This window comes from Oncorhynchus nerka, linkage group LG9a (assembly GCF_034236695.1).
Source record: "Oncorhynchus nerka isolate Pitt River linkage group LG9a, Oner_Uvic_2.0, whole genome shotgun sequence".
Lineage (NCBI taxonomy): Eukaryota > Metazoa > Chordata > Actinopteri > Salmoniformes > Salmonidae > Oncorhynchus > Oncorhynchus nerka.
Genome location: NC_088404.1, coordinates 62,518,850 through 62,537,987, shown reverse-complemented (window position 1 = coordinate 62,537,987; position 19,138 = coordinate 62,518,850). Strand labels below are relative to the sequence as shown.

The window sequence follows — 19,138 nt, the reverse complement described above, 5'->3', positions numbered from 1 at the left end:
TGTTATTCTATTATTTATCTTTTTGTCTCTCTGCATTGTTGGGAAGGACCCCTAAATAAGCATTTGACAGATCGTCTACACCTGTCCACAAAGCATGTGACAAATACAATGAGGTTGATTGAATTCTGAGCAATGCAACAGACCATATTGCAATTGTTACATCTAAACGTTAAAACAGGTTCTAGGCCCTTTATATGGAAACAGTACAGAGACAGATATGAAGAACAAGCAATGTTTATTAAAGCTTAAAAGATTAGGTTTGCTTGTTTGATGCAGATAAGTAACACACATTAACAAGAGTACAACTCAATTATTTCTTAGATCTGTTACTTCCACTAGGTAGCTTTCTGAAATAGTGCTTTCACAGAGATTCGGCTGACCATGTTCACATTTACATAAACAATAGATATTTTAGAAATACAAATGACTTTACTTAGACAGTCACCATATCGGAGGGATGATGCAAATAAAATGCCTGGACCTCAAACCAGCAAAGCCTCTCCAAACAAACCAACTGAAAACAAAAGGACATTATTGCAGTGACTTTACATAATGAACATCTTGAATATTGTCAGAAGTGAATAAATTCACTGATGGTCAAACTCAACACATACCATTCAGAACAACCGACCACACCCGCAAACATTTCTTCAAGACAGCTTGGACACAAAATGGTTGCTCACAGAAATAATCCAATAGCACCAACACAGTACAGCCTATACACACAAAGGACCTTCCAGGTACAAAGCTCTCACCTGAACATGACCAAGGGGTGCCTTTATACATTTCCTGCATGTCCTCCCCTAATAAGGAAAACTACAGGCAGGTCAACAAAAACACTACAGTGAAAACTACAGTATACTATAGTCAAGTCTGCAAAAAAAAACTACAGTGAATACTACAGTAAAGACAGCAAAAATACTAAAGTCAATATCAATCAATCAATCAACCAATCAAATGTATTTATAAAGCACTTTTTACATCAGCCGATGTCACAAAGTGCTATACAGAAACTCAGCCTAAAACCCCAAACAGCAAGCAATGCAGATGTAGAAGCACGAATACTATAGCCTATAAATGTACTAACACTACAGTATTTAGACCATAGTATCCTATTGTATTTTCCCCATGTGGATAAGCACTGGCAAAATCATAGAGGAAAATCAGCTTCAGTCTGCTTTACACAGAGAGGACATTACTTTTCAGCAGGACAATAAACTACAACACAAGGCCAAATCTAACTGTTGATTACCAAGTAGACAGTGAATGTTCCTGAGTGGCCAAGTTACAGCGTTGACATAAATCTGCTTTCAAATCTGTGGCAAAATGTGTTTGTGTGTCACAGGAGGTTGGTGGCACCTTAATTGGGGAGGCCGGGCTCAATTAAGGTATAAATACATCAAACACATGGTTTCCAGGCAGTTCCAGACATTATTATGAGTCGTCCTCCCTTCAGCAGCCTTCACTGGTGTGTGTTTCAGTCATCAAATCTCAACCAGTTGAACACTTATGGGAGATTGGAGCAGCGCCTGAGACAGAGTTTTCCCCCACCATCACCATAATCTAATGTAACAGGCGTAGAAGAAACGCCTGAAACTAGATCCCCTACATACTGGCCTTGGCCCAACACCCTATTAAGACCTTTTATGTTGGTGTATAGTTACTTGTACCCATGCATTGTTTAATCATGACAATTGTCCATAGTAGAAGATACATGTTTATATTTGAAGCAGAACACACACTGGTTGAATCAAAATTGTTTCAATAAAATTAATTTAAAATTAAAAGTAATTTCAATAAAATTGTGTTAGACAACCTTGGAATAGATGTTCAATTGATGTCTGTGTCCAGTGGGAAGCCTCTTATCATCCAACATAACGCCACTGGTCAGAGTGGTGCATTATTGGCATTAAGTGGAGAACAGAAAATTCATTAGGCACCAAATGGAATAAAACTGACTCAAACAGGGAGGGACTACCTGGACTTATCCAGGTAAAATGTTTTGCTGTTTAACCCAAAATCCTGTTCTGAACATGTGAGTTTGTGGTTCCCTTAAAAGGAGTCACATTGTGTTAGTGTATAGAGTCAATGAACATCCAGATACACAACAACAAATGTGCATACAGCCAAATGATTTGAGGCAGCCATTGAGAGATCATCAAAACTTTAGAGGTGACACTAAATATTATGATCAGGTCAATGTGCATTCTATCTCCACTCAGACACAAACCAAACAAAGATAATGTTAGCTTCAATAGACAGCAAGTGAATGAGAAAGTGATAAAGGAACTCTAAACAAAAGTAGAAAAGTGCTTAGTAGGGAATAGCATTTTCATAGACCTCTCCTCTCTCCAACGCCTACTCACTCATTCCACCTCATCACTCACACATCACAGCCCAAACATTGTCTGTCTCTACCACCTCCCAGATGACTCTCACCTACCTTTGTCTAAGTCTCACATAGGCAGAGAACAACAGGGTTGTTGATAGGGAAGGTAAAGTGGTGCTCTACAGCCTGCCATCTGTGGTGCGCTGGGTATTAGTAGCTAGCTACTGTAACAGGCAATTTTACCCATGTGTCATATTTCACCACCTAACCTGCTTGGAGATACTGTATATCTCATGTAGGGTGACCAGATGTTCTGAATTGTGAGAGACTATCCCACATTTTGGCCCATTGTCCCGCAACCAAACAATCATGTCCCGCATTTTATCAACAAATTCAAATTTGGAAAAAAAGGTTGATTTGTCAGTCACTCATTCTGACCAGTGGAGGAAGGGGAAGACCATCCTCCTCAGTACATTTTAAAAAAAGTTGTACTTTTTAGATACGACTATACTAAATATATTCATACAGTGTATGTCATCAAATAATTGTGCATAAGTTGTTTGTTGTTCTCCCGTGTACATTTCATCTTTTTTGTCTTTTTTGTATATATTTCAATTCATTTTCAATGTCTTTTTTTTTCATTTTTAGATTAAATATGCCTTCCAGCAACCCACCTCACCCAATGTGATAACGGATCTGGTATTTTTAGACCTGATAGCCAGAACCTCCAACAGAAGCTAGCCATTAGAAGCTAAACAGCTAATTAGCTACTAGCTATTTAGTCATTGTTTGCCACTGCTAGAAGCCTTTACCTTTTGCACAGACACCAGACGCTTTTAGCCTGGATAATACTTGCCAGCCTGCCTGTATATGACTGTTTTCTCCACTATAACACCGGATTCCTCCCGTAAGCCCTGGACCATTACCCCTGATCATCACAGCTAGCTAGCTGCCACCGAGTGGCCAAGCTCCGAAGCTAGCTTTGAGCCAGGCCCACCTCCCGGCCTGCTCAGTGATCACTTGGCTATACAGCTGATGCCTCCTGGACTCTTCACTAACACGACTAGAATCCACTACTCCACTGAATTCTTGCATCGGATCATCGCTGCTAGCTAGCTGCTACCGAGTGGCTATAGTCGCTAACACTCTTGTCCCAAAGCTAGCACCAGTTAGCCGCGAGCCAGGCGCATCTCCCGGCTAGCAAACTAAATTACTCCAGCTACAATACCTCTTTTGCCAACTGGCCCGGACCCTTTGTCGACACGGAGCCCTGCTGTTCCATCACAACCGGTCTGCCGACGTAATCTATCTTTGACGGACATCGGAGCAGACGCTTCTACTAGCCCTGGCCTGCTAACTGTTTATTTTTTTGAACGCCGTGTCTGCCGCTTGCTAGCGTAGTAACGACTACCCAGCGGCTTCCATGTCTCGTCTATTGCTGTTCACTGGACCCTATGATCACTTGGCTACATAGCTGATGCCTGCTGGACTGTTCATTAATCACGGAACTTTATTTTTGTTTATCTGTCGGCCCCAGCCTCAAACTCAGGCCCTGTGTGTAGTTAACTGACCCTCTCTGCCCATTCATCGCCATTTTACCTGTTGTTGTTGTCTTAGCTGATTAGCTGTTGTTGTCTTACCCGTTGTTGTCTTAGCTAGCTCTCCCAATCAACACCTGTGATTGCTTTATGCCTCACTTTATGTCTCTTTCTAATGTCAATATGCCTTGTATACTGTTGTTTAGGATAGTTATTATTGTTTTAGTTTACTGTGGAGCCCCTAGTCCCACTCAACATGCCTCAGATACCTCTTTTGTCCCACCTCCCACACATGCAGTGACCTCACCCACCATAACTAGTGCATCCAGAGATGCAACCTCTCTTATCGTCACTCAATGCCTAGGTTTTCCTCCACTGTACCCACACCCTACCATACCCCTGTCTGTACACTATGCCCTGAAGCTATCCTACCACGCCCAGAAATCTTCTCCTCTTATTCTCTGTCCCCAACGCATTCGACGACCAGTTTTGATAGCCTTTAGCCGTACCCTCATCCTACTCCTCCTCTGTTCCTCGGGTGATGTGGAGGTTAACCCAGGACCTGTGCGCTCTTATTTGTTCACTTCTGTAACCGTAAAAGCCTTGGTTTCATGCATGTTAACATCAGAGGCCTCCTCGCTAAGTTTTTTACTCACTGCTTTAGCACACTCCGCCAACCCTGATGTCCTAGCCGTGTCTGAATTCTGGCTTAGGAAGGCCACCAAAAATTTGGAGATATCCATCCCAAACTTCCACATTTTCCGTCAAGATAGAACTGCCAAAGGGGGAGGAGTTGCAATCTACTGCAGAGATAGCCTGCAAAGTTCTGTCATACTTTCCAGGTCATGCCCAAACAGTTAGAACTTCTAATTTAAAAAATGAATCTCTCCAGAAATAAGTCTCTCACTGTTGCCGCCTGTTATAGACACCCCTCAGCTCCCAGCTGTGCCCTGGACACCATATGTGAATTGATTGCCCCCCATCTATCTTCAGAGTTCCTTCTGTTAGGTGACCTAAACTGGGATATGCTTAACACCCCGGCAGTCCTACAATCTAAGCTAGATGCCCTCAATCTCACACAAATGATCAAGGAACCCACCAGGTACAGCCCTAAATCCGTAAACATGGGCATCCTCATAGATTTTATCCTGACCAACTTGTCCTCCAAATTCAACTCTGCTGTTTTCAATCAGGATCTCAGCGATCACTGCCTCATTGCCTGCATCCACTATGGATCCGCGTTCAAACGGCCACCCCTCATCATTGTCAAACGCTCCCTAAAACACTTCTGCGAGCAGGCCTTTCTAATCGACCTGGCCCGGGTATCCTGGAAGGATATTGAACTCATCCTGTCGGTAGAGCATGCCTGGTCATTCTTTAAAAGTAATTTCCTCACCATCTTAAATAAGCACGTCCCTTTCAAAAAATTTAGAACTAAGAACAGATTTTGCCCATGGTTCACTCTAGACCTGATTGCCCTCGACCAGCACAAAAACATCCTGTGGCAGACTGCACTAGCATCGAATAGTCCCCGCGATATGCAACTTTTCAGGGAAGTCAGGAACCAATACACGCAGTCAGTCAGGAAAGCAAAGGCTAGCTTTATCAAACCGAAATTTGCATCCTGTAGCTAACTCCAAAACGTTTTGGGACACTGTAAAGTCCATGGAGAATAAGAGCACCTCCTTCCAGCTGCCCAATGCACTGAGGATAGGAAACACTGTCACCACCGATAAATCCACGATAATCGAGAATTTCAATAAGCATTTCTCTACAGCTGGCCATGACTTCCTACTGGCTACCCCAACCCCGCCCAACAGCTCTGCACCCCCCATAGCTACTTGCCCAAGCCTCCCCAGCTTCTCCTTCACCCAAATCCAGATAGCAGATGTTCTGAAAGAGCTGCAAAACCTGGACCCGTACAAATCAGCTGGGTCCTCTCTTTCTAAAATTATTTGCCGCCATTGTTGCAACCCCTATTACCAGTCTGTTCAACCTCTCTTTTGTATCGTCCGAGATCCCTAAAGATCGGAAAGCTGCCGCAGTCATCCCCCTTTTCAAACTCTAGACCAAAACTGTTAAAGACCTATATCCATCCTGCTCTGCATTTCTAAAGTCTTTGAAAGCCAAGTTAATAAACACATCACTAACCCTTTCGAATCCCACTGTACCTTCTCCGCTGTGCAATCCGGTCTCCAAGCTGGTCACAGGTGCACCTCAGCCACGCTCAACGTATTAAACGATATCATAACCGCCATCGATAAAAGACAGTACTGTGCAGCCGTCTTCATCGATCTGGCCAAGGCTTTCGACTCTGTCAATCACCGTATTCTTATCGGCAGACTCAACAGCCTTGGTTTCTCAAATGACTGCCTCGCCTGGTTCACCAACTACTTCTCAGATAGAGTTCAGTGTGTCAAATTGGAGGGCCTGTTGTCCGGACCTCTGGCAGTCTCTATGGGGGTACCACAGGGTTCAATTCTCGGGCTGACTCTTTTCTCTGTATATATCAACGAGGTCGCTCTAGCTGCGGGTGATTCCCTGATCCACCTCTATGCAGACGACACCATTCTGTAAACATCTGGCCCTTCTTTGGACACTGTGTTAACAAACCTCCAAACGAACTTGAATGCCATACAACACTCCTTCCGTGGCCTCCAATTGCTCTTAAACGCTAGTAAAACTAAATGCATGCTTTTCAACCGATCGCTGCCCGCACCCGCCTGCCCGACTAGCATCACTATTCTGGACGGTTCTGACTTAGAATATGTGGACAACTACAAATACCTAGGTGTCTGGCTAGACTGTAAACTCTCCTTCCAGACTCACATTAAGCATCTCCAATACAAAATGAAATCTAGAATCGGCTTCCTATTTCACAACAAAAACTCCTCAACCCACGGCGCCAAACATACCCTCGTAAAACTGACTATCCTACCGATCCTCGACTTCAGCGATGTAATTTACAAAATAGCCTCCAACACTCTACTCAGCAATCTGAATGCAGTCTATCACAGTGCCATCCGTTTTGTCACCAAAGCCACATACACCACCCACCACTGCGACCTGTATGCTCTCGTCAGCTGGCCCTCGCTACTTATTCGTCGCCAGACCCACTGACCCCAGGTCATCTATAAGTCTTTGCTAGGTAAAGCTCTGCCTTATCTAAGCTCACTGGTCACGATAAAAACACCCACCTGTGGCACGTGCTCCAGCAGGTATATCTCACTGGTCATCCCTAAAGCCAATACCTCCTTTGGACACCTTTCCTTCCAGTTCTCTGCTGCCAATGACATGAACGAATTGCAAAAATTGCTGAAGTTGGAGACTTATATCTCCCTCACTAACTTTAAACATCAGCTATCTGAGAAGCTAACCGATCGCTGCAGCTGTACCCAGCCCATCTGTAAATAGTCCATCCAATCTACCTACCTCATCCCCATATTGCTTTTATTTACTTTTTGCTCTTTTGCACTCCAGTATTTCTACTTGCACATCATTATCTGCACATCTATCACTCCCGTGTTAATTTGATAAATTGTAATTACTTCGCTATTATGGCCTATTTATTGCCTTACCTCCTCACGCCATTTGCACACACTGTATATCAATTTTTTTTTGTGTTATTAACTGTACGTTTGTTTATTCCATGTGTAACTCTGTGTTGTTGTTTGTGTCGCAGTGCTTTGCTTTATCTTGGCCAGGTCGCAGTTGAGAATGAGAACTTGTTCTCAACTGGCCTATCTGGATAAATAAAGGTGAAATAATATTTATTTTAAATCAGATTCAAGCATCTGGGAAAAAAACGCATCGATCATGTAATGGATGAAGGTCTGTGTATTCAAACTGTGTAACAACGAGAAAGTAAAACGAAAAAGGGATGTTATGAAGCAGCTTATCGACACCACCACATTTTTGGGCATGCACGAATTGTCTTTTAGAGAACACGAAGAGAGAGGAAGTTCCGCTAATTGCGCGTTGCGATGCTTTACTTGCTTAACATATGGAACTTTCGACTGTCTTTTCTGGCATGTTGAAATCAATTCAGAATGTTTTGATGGCTTCCTTCAGATCATCCATTAAAAGTGAGATTTAAAGAGAGAGGTTGACGCAGAGCATTTTTTTGCGCTCGCTGAAGTAGGCTTTCCACTTTCCTTCTGTATTTATTTAGCAAAGGTCATCAATAACACAATCACTCCGGACTGACACAAGCAAAAACTCATTACATAAATGTTGCAGCAGCCTAGGTTACACCTAAACATTAGAGATTGGACATGCTGTATCGGATGAAACGAGACGATGTTTCAGTCTGATCAACTGTAGGCACCTAATAATAGCAGCTGCCCATCTGGTCAGGGTAAACAAATTGGTAACGTTTTGTCAGGAGAAAATGTGAATGTGATCAAATTTGGTTTATATTCAAACTTGGGCTGGCTACATATTCAGTTCAAAATGATTAACTGGAATTAAATCAATCAACATAATAGTGATGACAAATGTGAGATAATGTTTATTAGGCCTACACATACATAAAGCAAACATGCATGAAGCAAGCTCAGCCCTGTGAGTTCAGTTGTCTCTGTGTCTGGGTAGAGGAAATCCCCCTCTGAATCTAGTCTAAATATAATTAATATGAACAATTATAAGGTTGCTGCAGTTTGACAGGGTTTTCACCCCCCCTAGGGCCTGGAGTTTTTTTCAGGAGTTTAAAAAAAACCCGTGTGACCTAATTAGGACAACTGGTCCCATCATAGCCCATATAAAACCATTTTACAAGTGATTAATGGCTGTCATACATTATAGGGTCCAGAGTTTTCCTGGTTAGGTTAACAGATAAGGAAAAACACCAGGCTCCACGGGGTAAAAATTGCCCCACCGCTCTGGGACCTATGGTGGCACCGGTCTGTTGCAGTTGTCAGTTATCGTCAGGTATGTGGATGATCAGGGCTTTATTCAGGAACGTTTCTTGGGCTACTTTGTGTCAAGTTGGCGAGATAAGCAGTCTGTTTGACTTTTTGAATTCTGAGATGTCTAAAATTAACTTAACCTTTTTGGGATAGGGGGCAGCATTTTCACTTTTGGATGAATAGCGTGCCCAGACTGAACTGCCACCTACTCTGTCCCAGATGCACTCTAAAGTTTCCAAAACGGTCAAAATATTGTCTGTGAGTATAACATAACTGATATTGCAGGCGAAACCCTGAGAAAAATCTAACCAGGAAGTGGCTGCTATTTTGAAAACTCCCATTGCTCCATTTAAAGGGATATCAACCAGATTCATTTTCCTATTGCTTCCTCAAGGTGTAAACAGTCTTCAGACAGTTTCAGGCTTTTATTTGGAAAAATGAGCCAGAACGATAACATCGCGTCAAGTGGTCACATGAGTTTTGCTCGCGCAACAGAATTTGGACATCTATTGTTTTTCCCTCTCCTACTGTGAAAGACATTTGCGGTTGATATATTATTGATTATATATTTTAAAAACAACCTGAGGTATGATTATAAAAAACGTTTGACATGTTTCTGTGGACATTATGGAAACTATTTGGAATTTTCGTCTGCGTTGTCGTGACCGCTCTTTCCTGTGGATTTCTCAACATAATGCGCCAAACAAACGGAGGTATTTTGGATATAAAAATCATCTTTATGGAACAAAAGGAACATTTGTTGTGTAACTGGGAGTCTCGTGTGTGAAAACATCCAAAGATCATCAAAGGTAAACGATTCATTTGATTGCTTTTCTGATTTTCGTGACCGAGCTACCTGATGCTAAGTGTACTTAATGTTTTGTTGTGCGATCGATAAACTTACACAAACGCTTGGATTGCTTTCGCTGTAAAGCATAATTTCAAAATCTGAGACGACAGGTGGATTAACAAAAGGCTAAGCTGTGTTTTGCAATATTGCACTTGTGATTTCATGAATATGAATATTTTTAGTAATATTATTTGACTGAGGCACTATGCTATTTAGCAGTTGCTGATGACAATTATCCTGCTTAAGGGATGGGTAGCGTCAAGAAGATAACATGAGCTGGTCAGTATGTGTAGGTAATCCTTTCTAACGCTGCTTTTTTGAAAAATATCACGTAGTAGAACTGTATAAGTGTTTCTCTCCACTTTCTAGAGGACCGAGTTTTGAAATCAGTGCAATGCCTGGTGGAATTAGAGTATGATAGCTAAAGAGATCGAGAAAATTCTGGCTTTTATTCCAAATATGTAGAGGCAGTTGAAAAAAGAACACACAGAAGGCTGACAGAAATGGAGTTGCGTCCATCCATGTATACAGGTAGGATAGTCTAGCTAGCTACATGTTCAGATATTATACATTTCAAATAGTAAGAAAGTAATTTCAAGTTAAAGCGTACTGTTAGCTAGCTAACGTTACATGTGTGATCTGTGTAGTAATATTATTCGTATCTCAGAGCCATTTGCATGGCTAGTTATAGTCTAATGTTAACTAGCTAGCTAACATTGAACCTGGTTGGTTAGCTACCTGCAGATTCATGCAGGGTAGTGATGTTATGAGGTGGGATTATGGTTCATTGTTTAGCTAGCTAGCTACATGTCTAAACAAAAGACTTCACTATGCAAGTAACCATTTCACTACACCTTCTGTATCCTGTGCATGTGACAAATACACTTTTATTTGATATATAATGTGCGTTTACTAGAGACGGTAATGTGAAGAACATGACCTGCACCAAAGTCAAATTAGGATATAACGTTAGGCCAACAAGACGGTCTCCAAGTTTAAAAATTATCCGGTAGAATGCCCTGCTTTTATTTCATCACACTCACAACCGTAACCTGTTTTCTGTTGGCTCTAGTTTTTGTGTTTATACTATTTCATAACGACAACGACAAGTTTGATGTCGGACAACAATATAATGTTCATGATGTCACTGCGAGAACTGTCAATAGACGTAGTATAAACCAGCCTTTAGTCTTGAAATCTTTGGTTGTTTAGTACATGGCATCATGTGAATCCTTAAAGAGATGGGTGAGGCTAAGGCTTAAGAGGATGTGAATGATGCTGAATGGGGGTAGACAAAGAAGAGCTCTCCAGTAGGTGTACCAAAACATTCAAGGGCCATTTACTCAAAAGTGACATTATAAGTTTATCAACTTTCAAAGCAGAATTACTTTCCCATTGTTCCTAAACTGTAGTGTTTGATATAGCATTTTCTAGCTCTGAGTCTCTACTTTTATCCAATGTAAAAAACACAAGTCAAATTTTGCTACATAAGACCGAATTCGAGCTGGTCGGCCACATATTTGCTGCTACTTCACTCAATCCTGTTTTGCATTCCCTGAGACCAACCAGATATGTCCTTGGCCAAATATTCCCAGATTTTCATAAAAGAGCCACACATGCTGTCTCTCATTTCTGCATCACTAAATTTATCATGAGGCAACAGAGTAGGATAGGTGCGCTTTAATTGCTCATTCGGTGCTGCGGACTGCAGGGATGGATCGCTCCTCCACTGAATCAATGTCTTGGAAGATCACATAATGATTCATTAGTATTCTACATAAGATTACCAAATTAGCATAGTATAACGTTACATAAAAAACACCACCTCATTCCGTATTTTAACACCATCTGCTCTCATTTGCTCACGAATGTTTGAGATCAAATGATTGGCATGCAGACGCATTTGGGACATTTCACTGGTAAAACATTAAGAATGATTGTTCACGATTGACAGTGATGATGCCATGGCCTATTGTGAAATTAGGTATGCCTTACTTGGTGTTTGAGGGAATTAAAAATATGAAATGTTCTTGAGATAATGCATATTCAATAGACTTCATGCATATTCTCAAATGATATGCAATAGGCTATCTATCTGTAGGCTATTTATCGGTACAAACTTTGAGAAATGATGGTGTCATTTACATTGTGTGGCTGCCAAATGTTTTTATTCGAATATCCTGCTCGTTGTCCCTCATCTCATGATTGTTTTGAAGTGGAAATCCCATAGAATACTTATTGTGTGGGGCCACCATGGCTGCATCTGAAATGGCATCCTATTCCCTATATGGTGCAATACATTTCCAGACGCATCCTGTGTAGTGCACTACAACAAAGGGCTGACTGTACAAAGAGAGGTTTTCCAGATGTCTAGAACTCTAGAGAATTTTCTACACATAGACTTAGAACTCCAATTATGTGGTTCCACAGCTCTTTGGTTACTAGTTACATGATAGAGATCCAAGGAGATACATACGGGTTATCCTTTTAGATACCTACCAACCCAAACTGCGAAATCATCTTAATTGGCATCAATACCCATGATTCGTTGACCCAGGTTGTGTCCCAAATGGCAAATGGTACCCTATCCCCTATATAGTGCACTATTTTTGACCAGAATCCAATGGGCAAAAGTAGTGCACTAAATAGGGAACAGGGTGCCATTTAGGATGCAGACCTAGGTTTGTTTATAGTTTGCCTTGCTGCTATCATACATTTGCCACTCAAATAAATCCAACAAAAATACTCCCAAAATCCAGAGTTACATAATCTGACATGGATCCGGATCAGAGTGCGAATTATAACACAACATTTCACGGGACCTCCTATTTAAAAATGTTTTAAAAAACTAATATGGGCCTAATAGTAAAGAAATGTATGCCTATTTTAACAGGAAACATGTACTACCTTTTAATGTGGCATAAACATAACCAGTCATGATGTTGTCATTAGGCCTACACTCTTATAGCCTGAATTAATTGATACATCTTGATGGCAAATGGACCTTTTGGAACAAAAGTGGCTGAAATAAGGGACGTAAAAACTAACACGCTAACACAGTGACACGTCAGAGTTAGACGTTCATCCGTGTTTCTCAAACTTCAAATTTTGAAGTTGTTCCAAGGGTCAAATTTCTAAATGTTTGGTTACTTCTCTATCATGCCTAGGTTAAGTTTAGGCATGAACTCCAAATGGTTAAGGTAAGGGTTAAGGATTGGGATAGGCTTAAAACAAAAATTTAAAAAAATACTTTATATCACTGGATTTGAACATGAAACCAGAGGCAGATGCTTGTGCCCATCCACCATCCCTGTCCACAACACCTACTTGAAGGTAACAGCACTCACTGTTGTCCCTAGTTAGTGGCCAGTTTTTATGTCACCAACCAACGTCCTCAGACATGGATGGACATCGAATACTGACTTGTAACATGGGTGACCTGCCTGTCATTGCCGTGGGAAACTGAGGGCTCAGTTGAAACAATGTTGCAAGTTTGATAGCTGGCTGGACCCAGTCGATACAATGTTGCAAGTTTGCTAGCGAAAGCTCAAGACAGACAGAGAGAGCAGCAGACAGGCCGAGTAGTATGAATGCGGTTGAAAGAACCTGAACTGTCACTGGTTTAAACAATGACAGAGATCGTTCGTTTAAGCTTTTATTTAAAAATGTTCAACTGTAACAGTACAAAATTGCATTTTAAACAAATAGGAGAATGGTTTAATTAAAGTTGGACTTTTGTTGCATTAAGGGGAGCTCATGCTTCCCCTCATTTAGAATCTTGATCTATCAGTAATCCCTTCTGCAGCTTAGACTGTTATTTTATTTAGGTTAAAAGTTGGTTGACAAAAAAAATCCAAAATTCCTGTACGTTGATGAGTTTTTGCAAATCCAATTAATCTTCTACATTGATTCAACATAATCAAAAGGAAAAACATTGCATTTCTTTGTGGAAATGTTGTAGAAACAACGTTGATTCAACCAGTTGGTGCCCAGTGGGACAGAACAGTACGATATATTTGGATACTCTATCTGTGTATCCACAAGTATTCAAATACTCCCTATACACAATATTTAAAACTATTAAAGGTCAAATAAATATATGTTACAATATACTGTTTGTATGCATCTTTAAGTAGTTCCTCTACTTATTCCAGTAAACTGTCAGTTAGTTTCTTATACTGTAGCTGAATAGATATCAATAAACAACAATAGCCAACAGATAGATGTCTTCAATACCAATAGAACACATCAATTCTTAGCATCCTTCTTCATGCTACATTAGACTCTGTGGGCGCTATACAACAACCACTCTCTATAGAAAAGTGTAATCAAAAGAACATCCTTTAGCGGGATGCAGGGCTGAAAAAAGTCGGTATAAAAGAAATAGTGACTACACACTCATAAGCTATACAACGTGCCTTTAATAACCACACAATGTTTATGTTTGAGAAGAGACCCCAGCTAGTACATTTGGTTCCTTGGAAGTTGTGGTAAAGTATGTTTTTGGTTTCACATTGGTTGTGGGAATTAAGTCATACGTTTCCTGACCGGTAAACGTTACGAGAACAGAAGTGAAGTGAAGGTTTATTTTGGGGTTTCAGGAGGTTCTGAGAATGTTTTACTCTGGTTCCTTGAAAGTATTCCTGGGAGGTTTCTTTAACGCTCTGAGAATGGCCAGGGACGCACCCTGTACGGTTTCGGCGGTTAAACGCACTCTTCTCTGTTCCACTGGATGTCATAAGGTGAATGCACCAATTTGTAAGTCGCTCTGGATAAGAGCGTCTGCTAAATGACTTAAATGTAATGTAATGTAATGGAAATTATAGGTTATTTCAAGGTTTTTAATAACTTCCTTAAAACGTTCACTGGATGTGACTTTTCCTACTGGGCAGAAACTTGTTGAATCAATGATGTTTCCATGTGATGATGTTGAATCAACGTGGGAAACCAATTGGATTTTCAAAAAGTCAACAGAAGGGAATTTCGTTTTTTTCCCCACCAAACTTTTAACCTAAATCCAATGACATTGTGAATTGTTTTGTTGATTTTGCGATAGTTGACAAGTGGGTTACTTGCACAGATAGGACACATGGAAATACATTTCCTTACGCATTAATCATGCAAACACATTTCTTTTTCATTGTGACAAGGCATCAGTGAGATTCTAACCTATAATCTATCCATGGAATTAGTCCACCACACCACCAGAATGGAGCTAGCATGCCATATTTTCTACGCTTACAAATCTGTTAATTTGAGTTTATTCAAACAGACCCCATTTCAATTGAAACGAACGCTCATTAAGACCAGGTGGGGCCAATTAGTGGGTGCAGGCAACACACCTGAACACACTTAACAAGATTGAGGATAGAGATAATTTTGGTGATGCTGAGAATGGAATGTAATGTTATTAAATAATATTCCTAGAACGTTCTCTGAACATTACAAAAGTTTTGTGGTTTCTATGAAAAGTTTTTTTAACGTTCTCGGAACAATTTGAGAACGTGACTTTAAATGGAACCAGGAGGAAACCTGTAGTAAAAAGTTATGCCTGAAGTACTGAAATTCCCAACGAAGAACGTTGTTTCTTAACGAAGTTGAACAATTTTGAACATTCCCAATGCCAAACCAGTTGGAGAACATTCCTAGAACATGACCAAAATTGAAATGAAATGTAACCATGTTTGAACTTTTAGGATGAAGTAATGAAGTACCAAGAAAATATCATTTTCTTGTCAAGTTCCTTAAAGGTGCTGAGAATGTTCCAAATTATCCTGCACCATTCCCAGAAAGTTGTGGAAAAGTTGAATGCAAAATAAACATAGGATAATCACCAATTCTCACCAAGGTCTAAGAATGTTCTCAGAACATTATGTGCTAGTTGGGAAAACGTTACATAAAAATGGCCTGGCATTAATCAGTCATCCCTGATTATGGTGTCATAGAAAGGAAAGAGACAGCAAGGGAAAAGGTAATAGCAGGTGAAAATACTATGGACAATATCCATTAATAGGAAGATGGGGGACTGAAGAGAAAATGCCAAAGGATTTTGAGAAAATATCACGAAATAGGAATACGCCGGTATGATGTACATTCAGCCAATGTTCAAGCAAAATGATAGTTCACAGCAATTCTGCCACGGCCCTAGAGGGAGCTCGACACACACCTACACGCACACACATACAGTACACACAAACACACTAAAATAACATGCAACAAGTATAACAATGTATCTGTTTTCTAAAATTTCTTAAATACACACAGACATTTTTTCAGTCAATATGCTTCAAACAGACAGCACAATAACTCAGCAAAGATGGCCCTATAGCTGGTGCAACAGAGAAAAATACTATCACAGATAAGTGTCATAGCTGCATATCTATCTAGGGGGATATAACCAATCGGGATTGAGTGGTATAATTGTTCCCTTGTGCTAATGAAACCATTGGCCAGTCTTCTCTCTCTTTTTTGGCTGTGTTTGGACCCTAAGGGACCAGGGTGTCCTAGGGCTGTGTTCTTCTCTGAAGGCCCAAACACTGCAGACAAAACAAGGACTGGCTTCAGCCAACATGTCCTTTTCGTAACACTTTATATGGCCATAGGCACACAGTTGGTAGCTGAAAATGTTCCAGCAATAAGGGCACCACCAGCCTTCTTCTAATAACCAAACCAGCAGGAGCTGGGGGTAATGAAGTGTGACCTGAAGGAAGCGTGTATATGTGGTATGTGTTTGTGCGTGTTCAGGGTAACATAAACAGTAAAGGAGGAACCCTGTGAGATGCCTCAGGTACAGAGGGTACACACACACACACACACCTAAGAAAAATGTTCCCCTTAGGGACCAGCCTTTTGAGTGATCAGTATGACTGTGGTAAAATACTAGAGCAGGCGCTCTCAAATGATCTCTCACATGCTGACCAAACCGGCCACATTGCGTGCGCGAGTGTTGAAAAAAATTAATGTAGACATACATGTTATTCAATAATGTCATCGAAACTGCTCACGCACGTCATCTGCATAGCCAGGCACTAAAATAGAACTTGGTTCTATTTGGCGCGGCAAGTCATGCCTCTCCCATCTCCGCCTTGGTTTTTAGGATCATACAAACCCACGTGAGTGATTGAAAGATGAAGCAGGTCCACACTCCGGCCTAGTTGATGGAGGTCATGAGCCTTAATGCCGGTTGCCAACAGTCATATAAAATCCAAAGAGGAATGAATGAGGAGAGATGAATCAAAGAAAACATACTAGGTTTTCCCTTTTACCTTTCGATTCATTGTCGGAGTAGAGAACACACGATTTTGTGGGACTCAAAATGGGTACAAAATTCTACAAAGATCCAGCAGATAGAAGGACCATATGGATTTCAGTTACAATAGCAACCCAATGTTCATATTCCAGGACAAATGATTTAGCAACAGCTAGCTAGGTAAAAGTCCACGAATTCTCTCTCTCTCTCTGTGTGTGTGCGTAGACATTCACAGCAATTTTCATAGGCTCATAGACACAGGAGAGAGGTTGTATTCTAATAGGAGTGTGGCGAGCAGAAGTACAAAAGGCAGTTTGTCTTAAGTGAAAGTGAAAAGACTAAAATCAGTAAAAAAGGAGGGTGGATGTGCTCCAGACTTTGAGAACAGCACCTAAATACATGAGAACAGACAGTAGTTACGGGACACAACCTCCCGTTGAAAGTCGAGATGTGCAAACTTATTCACTATAAACACTCCCTTTTCAGAGATAAATTAAATAATGGTGATAAAATGCAAAGACAATATGCCACAGGAAATACATCCATTTGAATTTGCAATATTGGACCACATTATACTGTAAATGGGGTGGAGAGGGCAGCCAATGACTGGGGGGCAGAAGGAAGATGTGCTATTATTGTAGCAGGCCATGAGAATTCACACTCATCTGTAGGTTATATAGTATGAATCCTCTAACCTAATACGCACGCACACGCACCCACACCCACACACAAACCTTGACATGGTGATCTGTATGGTTATCTGTACCAACATCCTAGGCAGTGAGGTGGGGGAGTTGTCGTGCACTACTCTCTAGTAACTAGGACGTATCTACGAGAACTGTACGGCAGTAGTTGAGGGTTAAAAGTAGTGCACTTGTCTCCATGGTAACTAGGGTATTTGACTGTCCCACTAGCCATGGGGCAGGCTGGTGGTAGTACACTAGTTTCCATGGTAACAAGGGTGTGCGAATGCCACGCTACAACCAAAGTAGGGGGTTTGTGGGTAACTGTCTCTGGAATATGTCCATGACAAAAACAAGGGGGATTGGCTGCCCCTATCACATCTTCTTGATCACGTGACGCGACCTCGCTCTCTCCTCTTCATGCCATCTTCCTTGCAGTCTCCACATCCTGGCACTCGACGGCGGAGAGCGCGATCAGCATCTGCGCGGCGTAGTAGGTGGCCATGATAACGGCGCGTGAGTGCGGCACAGGGAAGCAGAACTTGTTAACGGCAATAGTGAGGTCGGAGACCATGAAGAGTACAGCGCCCAGACATGCCGACATCTTGGTCCAGGTCCACAGGTCATTGGCCAACTGGAGGCCGGCCACGGCCCGCCAGCCCATGAAGCCGATCAGGGCGATATAGACCCCCACCAGGTAGGTGAAGGGGCCTGAGAGGTAGGGGTAGAGCAGGGCGTAGCTCACGGCCGAAATGGCGCCGATCACCAGGCCGGCAAGCGGGTTCAGGGGCTTCATACCGAAGGCCGAGGAGTAGAGGATGTGGGAGATGGCAAACATCAGCAAACCTGTGGGATACAGAAAATAGTATATATAACTTACTGTTATATTGCCTTTTCTGTTATAAAATCTGAGCTTGGAGCTCCAGAGTACTGATGATGGTTTTCTGTTATACCTGACAATTAATTGCAACCACCTGGTGTCCAAGGTATAAATCAGTCCTTGATTAGAGGGAAATAATGTGGATCAGGCTTCGAGGCCCAGATTAGAATTTGCCTGATATAGTATATACACACACATTAAGGTATACACAGGAGGTAGGGAAATGACAAGTAGGGAAGACATTAAGCATGGGGCATGCCTAAATTGTCTAAAGTACCTTCCTCTCCTCCATCTGCGCTGATCTAAACAAACTGGATAGCTGAGAGTAGCAAGAGGGAAAGGAGACCCTATATCTGCTTCTGAAATGGCACCCTTTTCTCTGTATAATGTACTATTACAAGGGAATAGGGTGCCATTTTATATGCAACCCAGTAGAGGAAGCCACCTTCAATTGCTGTAAAGGACTGTAGGCATCAGTGGTCGAGTTCCTGCCCGACTACATTGCAGTCAGGGACGGCTCTAGAATTTCGTAATTTGGTTAGAGGCCACCACCCATACTAAACATTTTAGTGACCTCCCTCTTTGCAGTATACAGAAAATTCGATGATTTAAAGTAAATTTCCTGTAATCCAACCAGGGTTTGGGCTCAATTCAGAAATTAATTCAGAATTGCCTCATAAATTCTAATTCAATTCTTGAATT

The 19,138-nt window shown here is 41.5% G+C and overlaps 1 protein-coding gene across 1 annotated transcript in view; it reads right to left on the bottom strand.

Annotated features, from left to right (window-relative positions):
• Positions 1–218: 218 nt before the first annotated feature.
• tmem86a (transmembrane protein 86A) overlaps positions 219–19,138 on the bottom strand; it is a 60,577-nt gene continuing 41,657 nt past the window's right edge. The window contains exon 3 of the mRNA XM_029668827.2: positions 219–18,402. Coding sequence (XP_029524687.1) covers positions 17,975–18,402 — 428 coding nt within the window. The 3' untranslated portion in view covers positions 219–17,974. The remainder of the gene's footprint in view (positions 18,403–19,138) is intronic.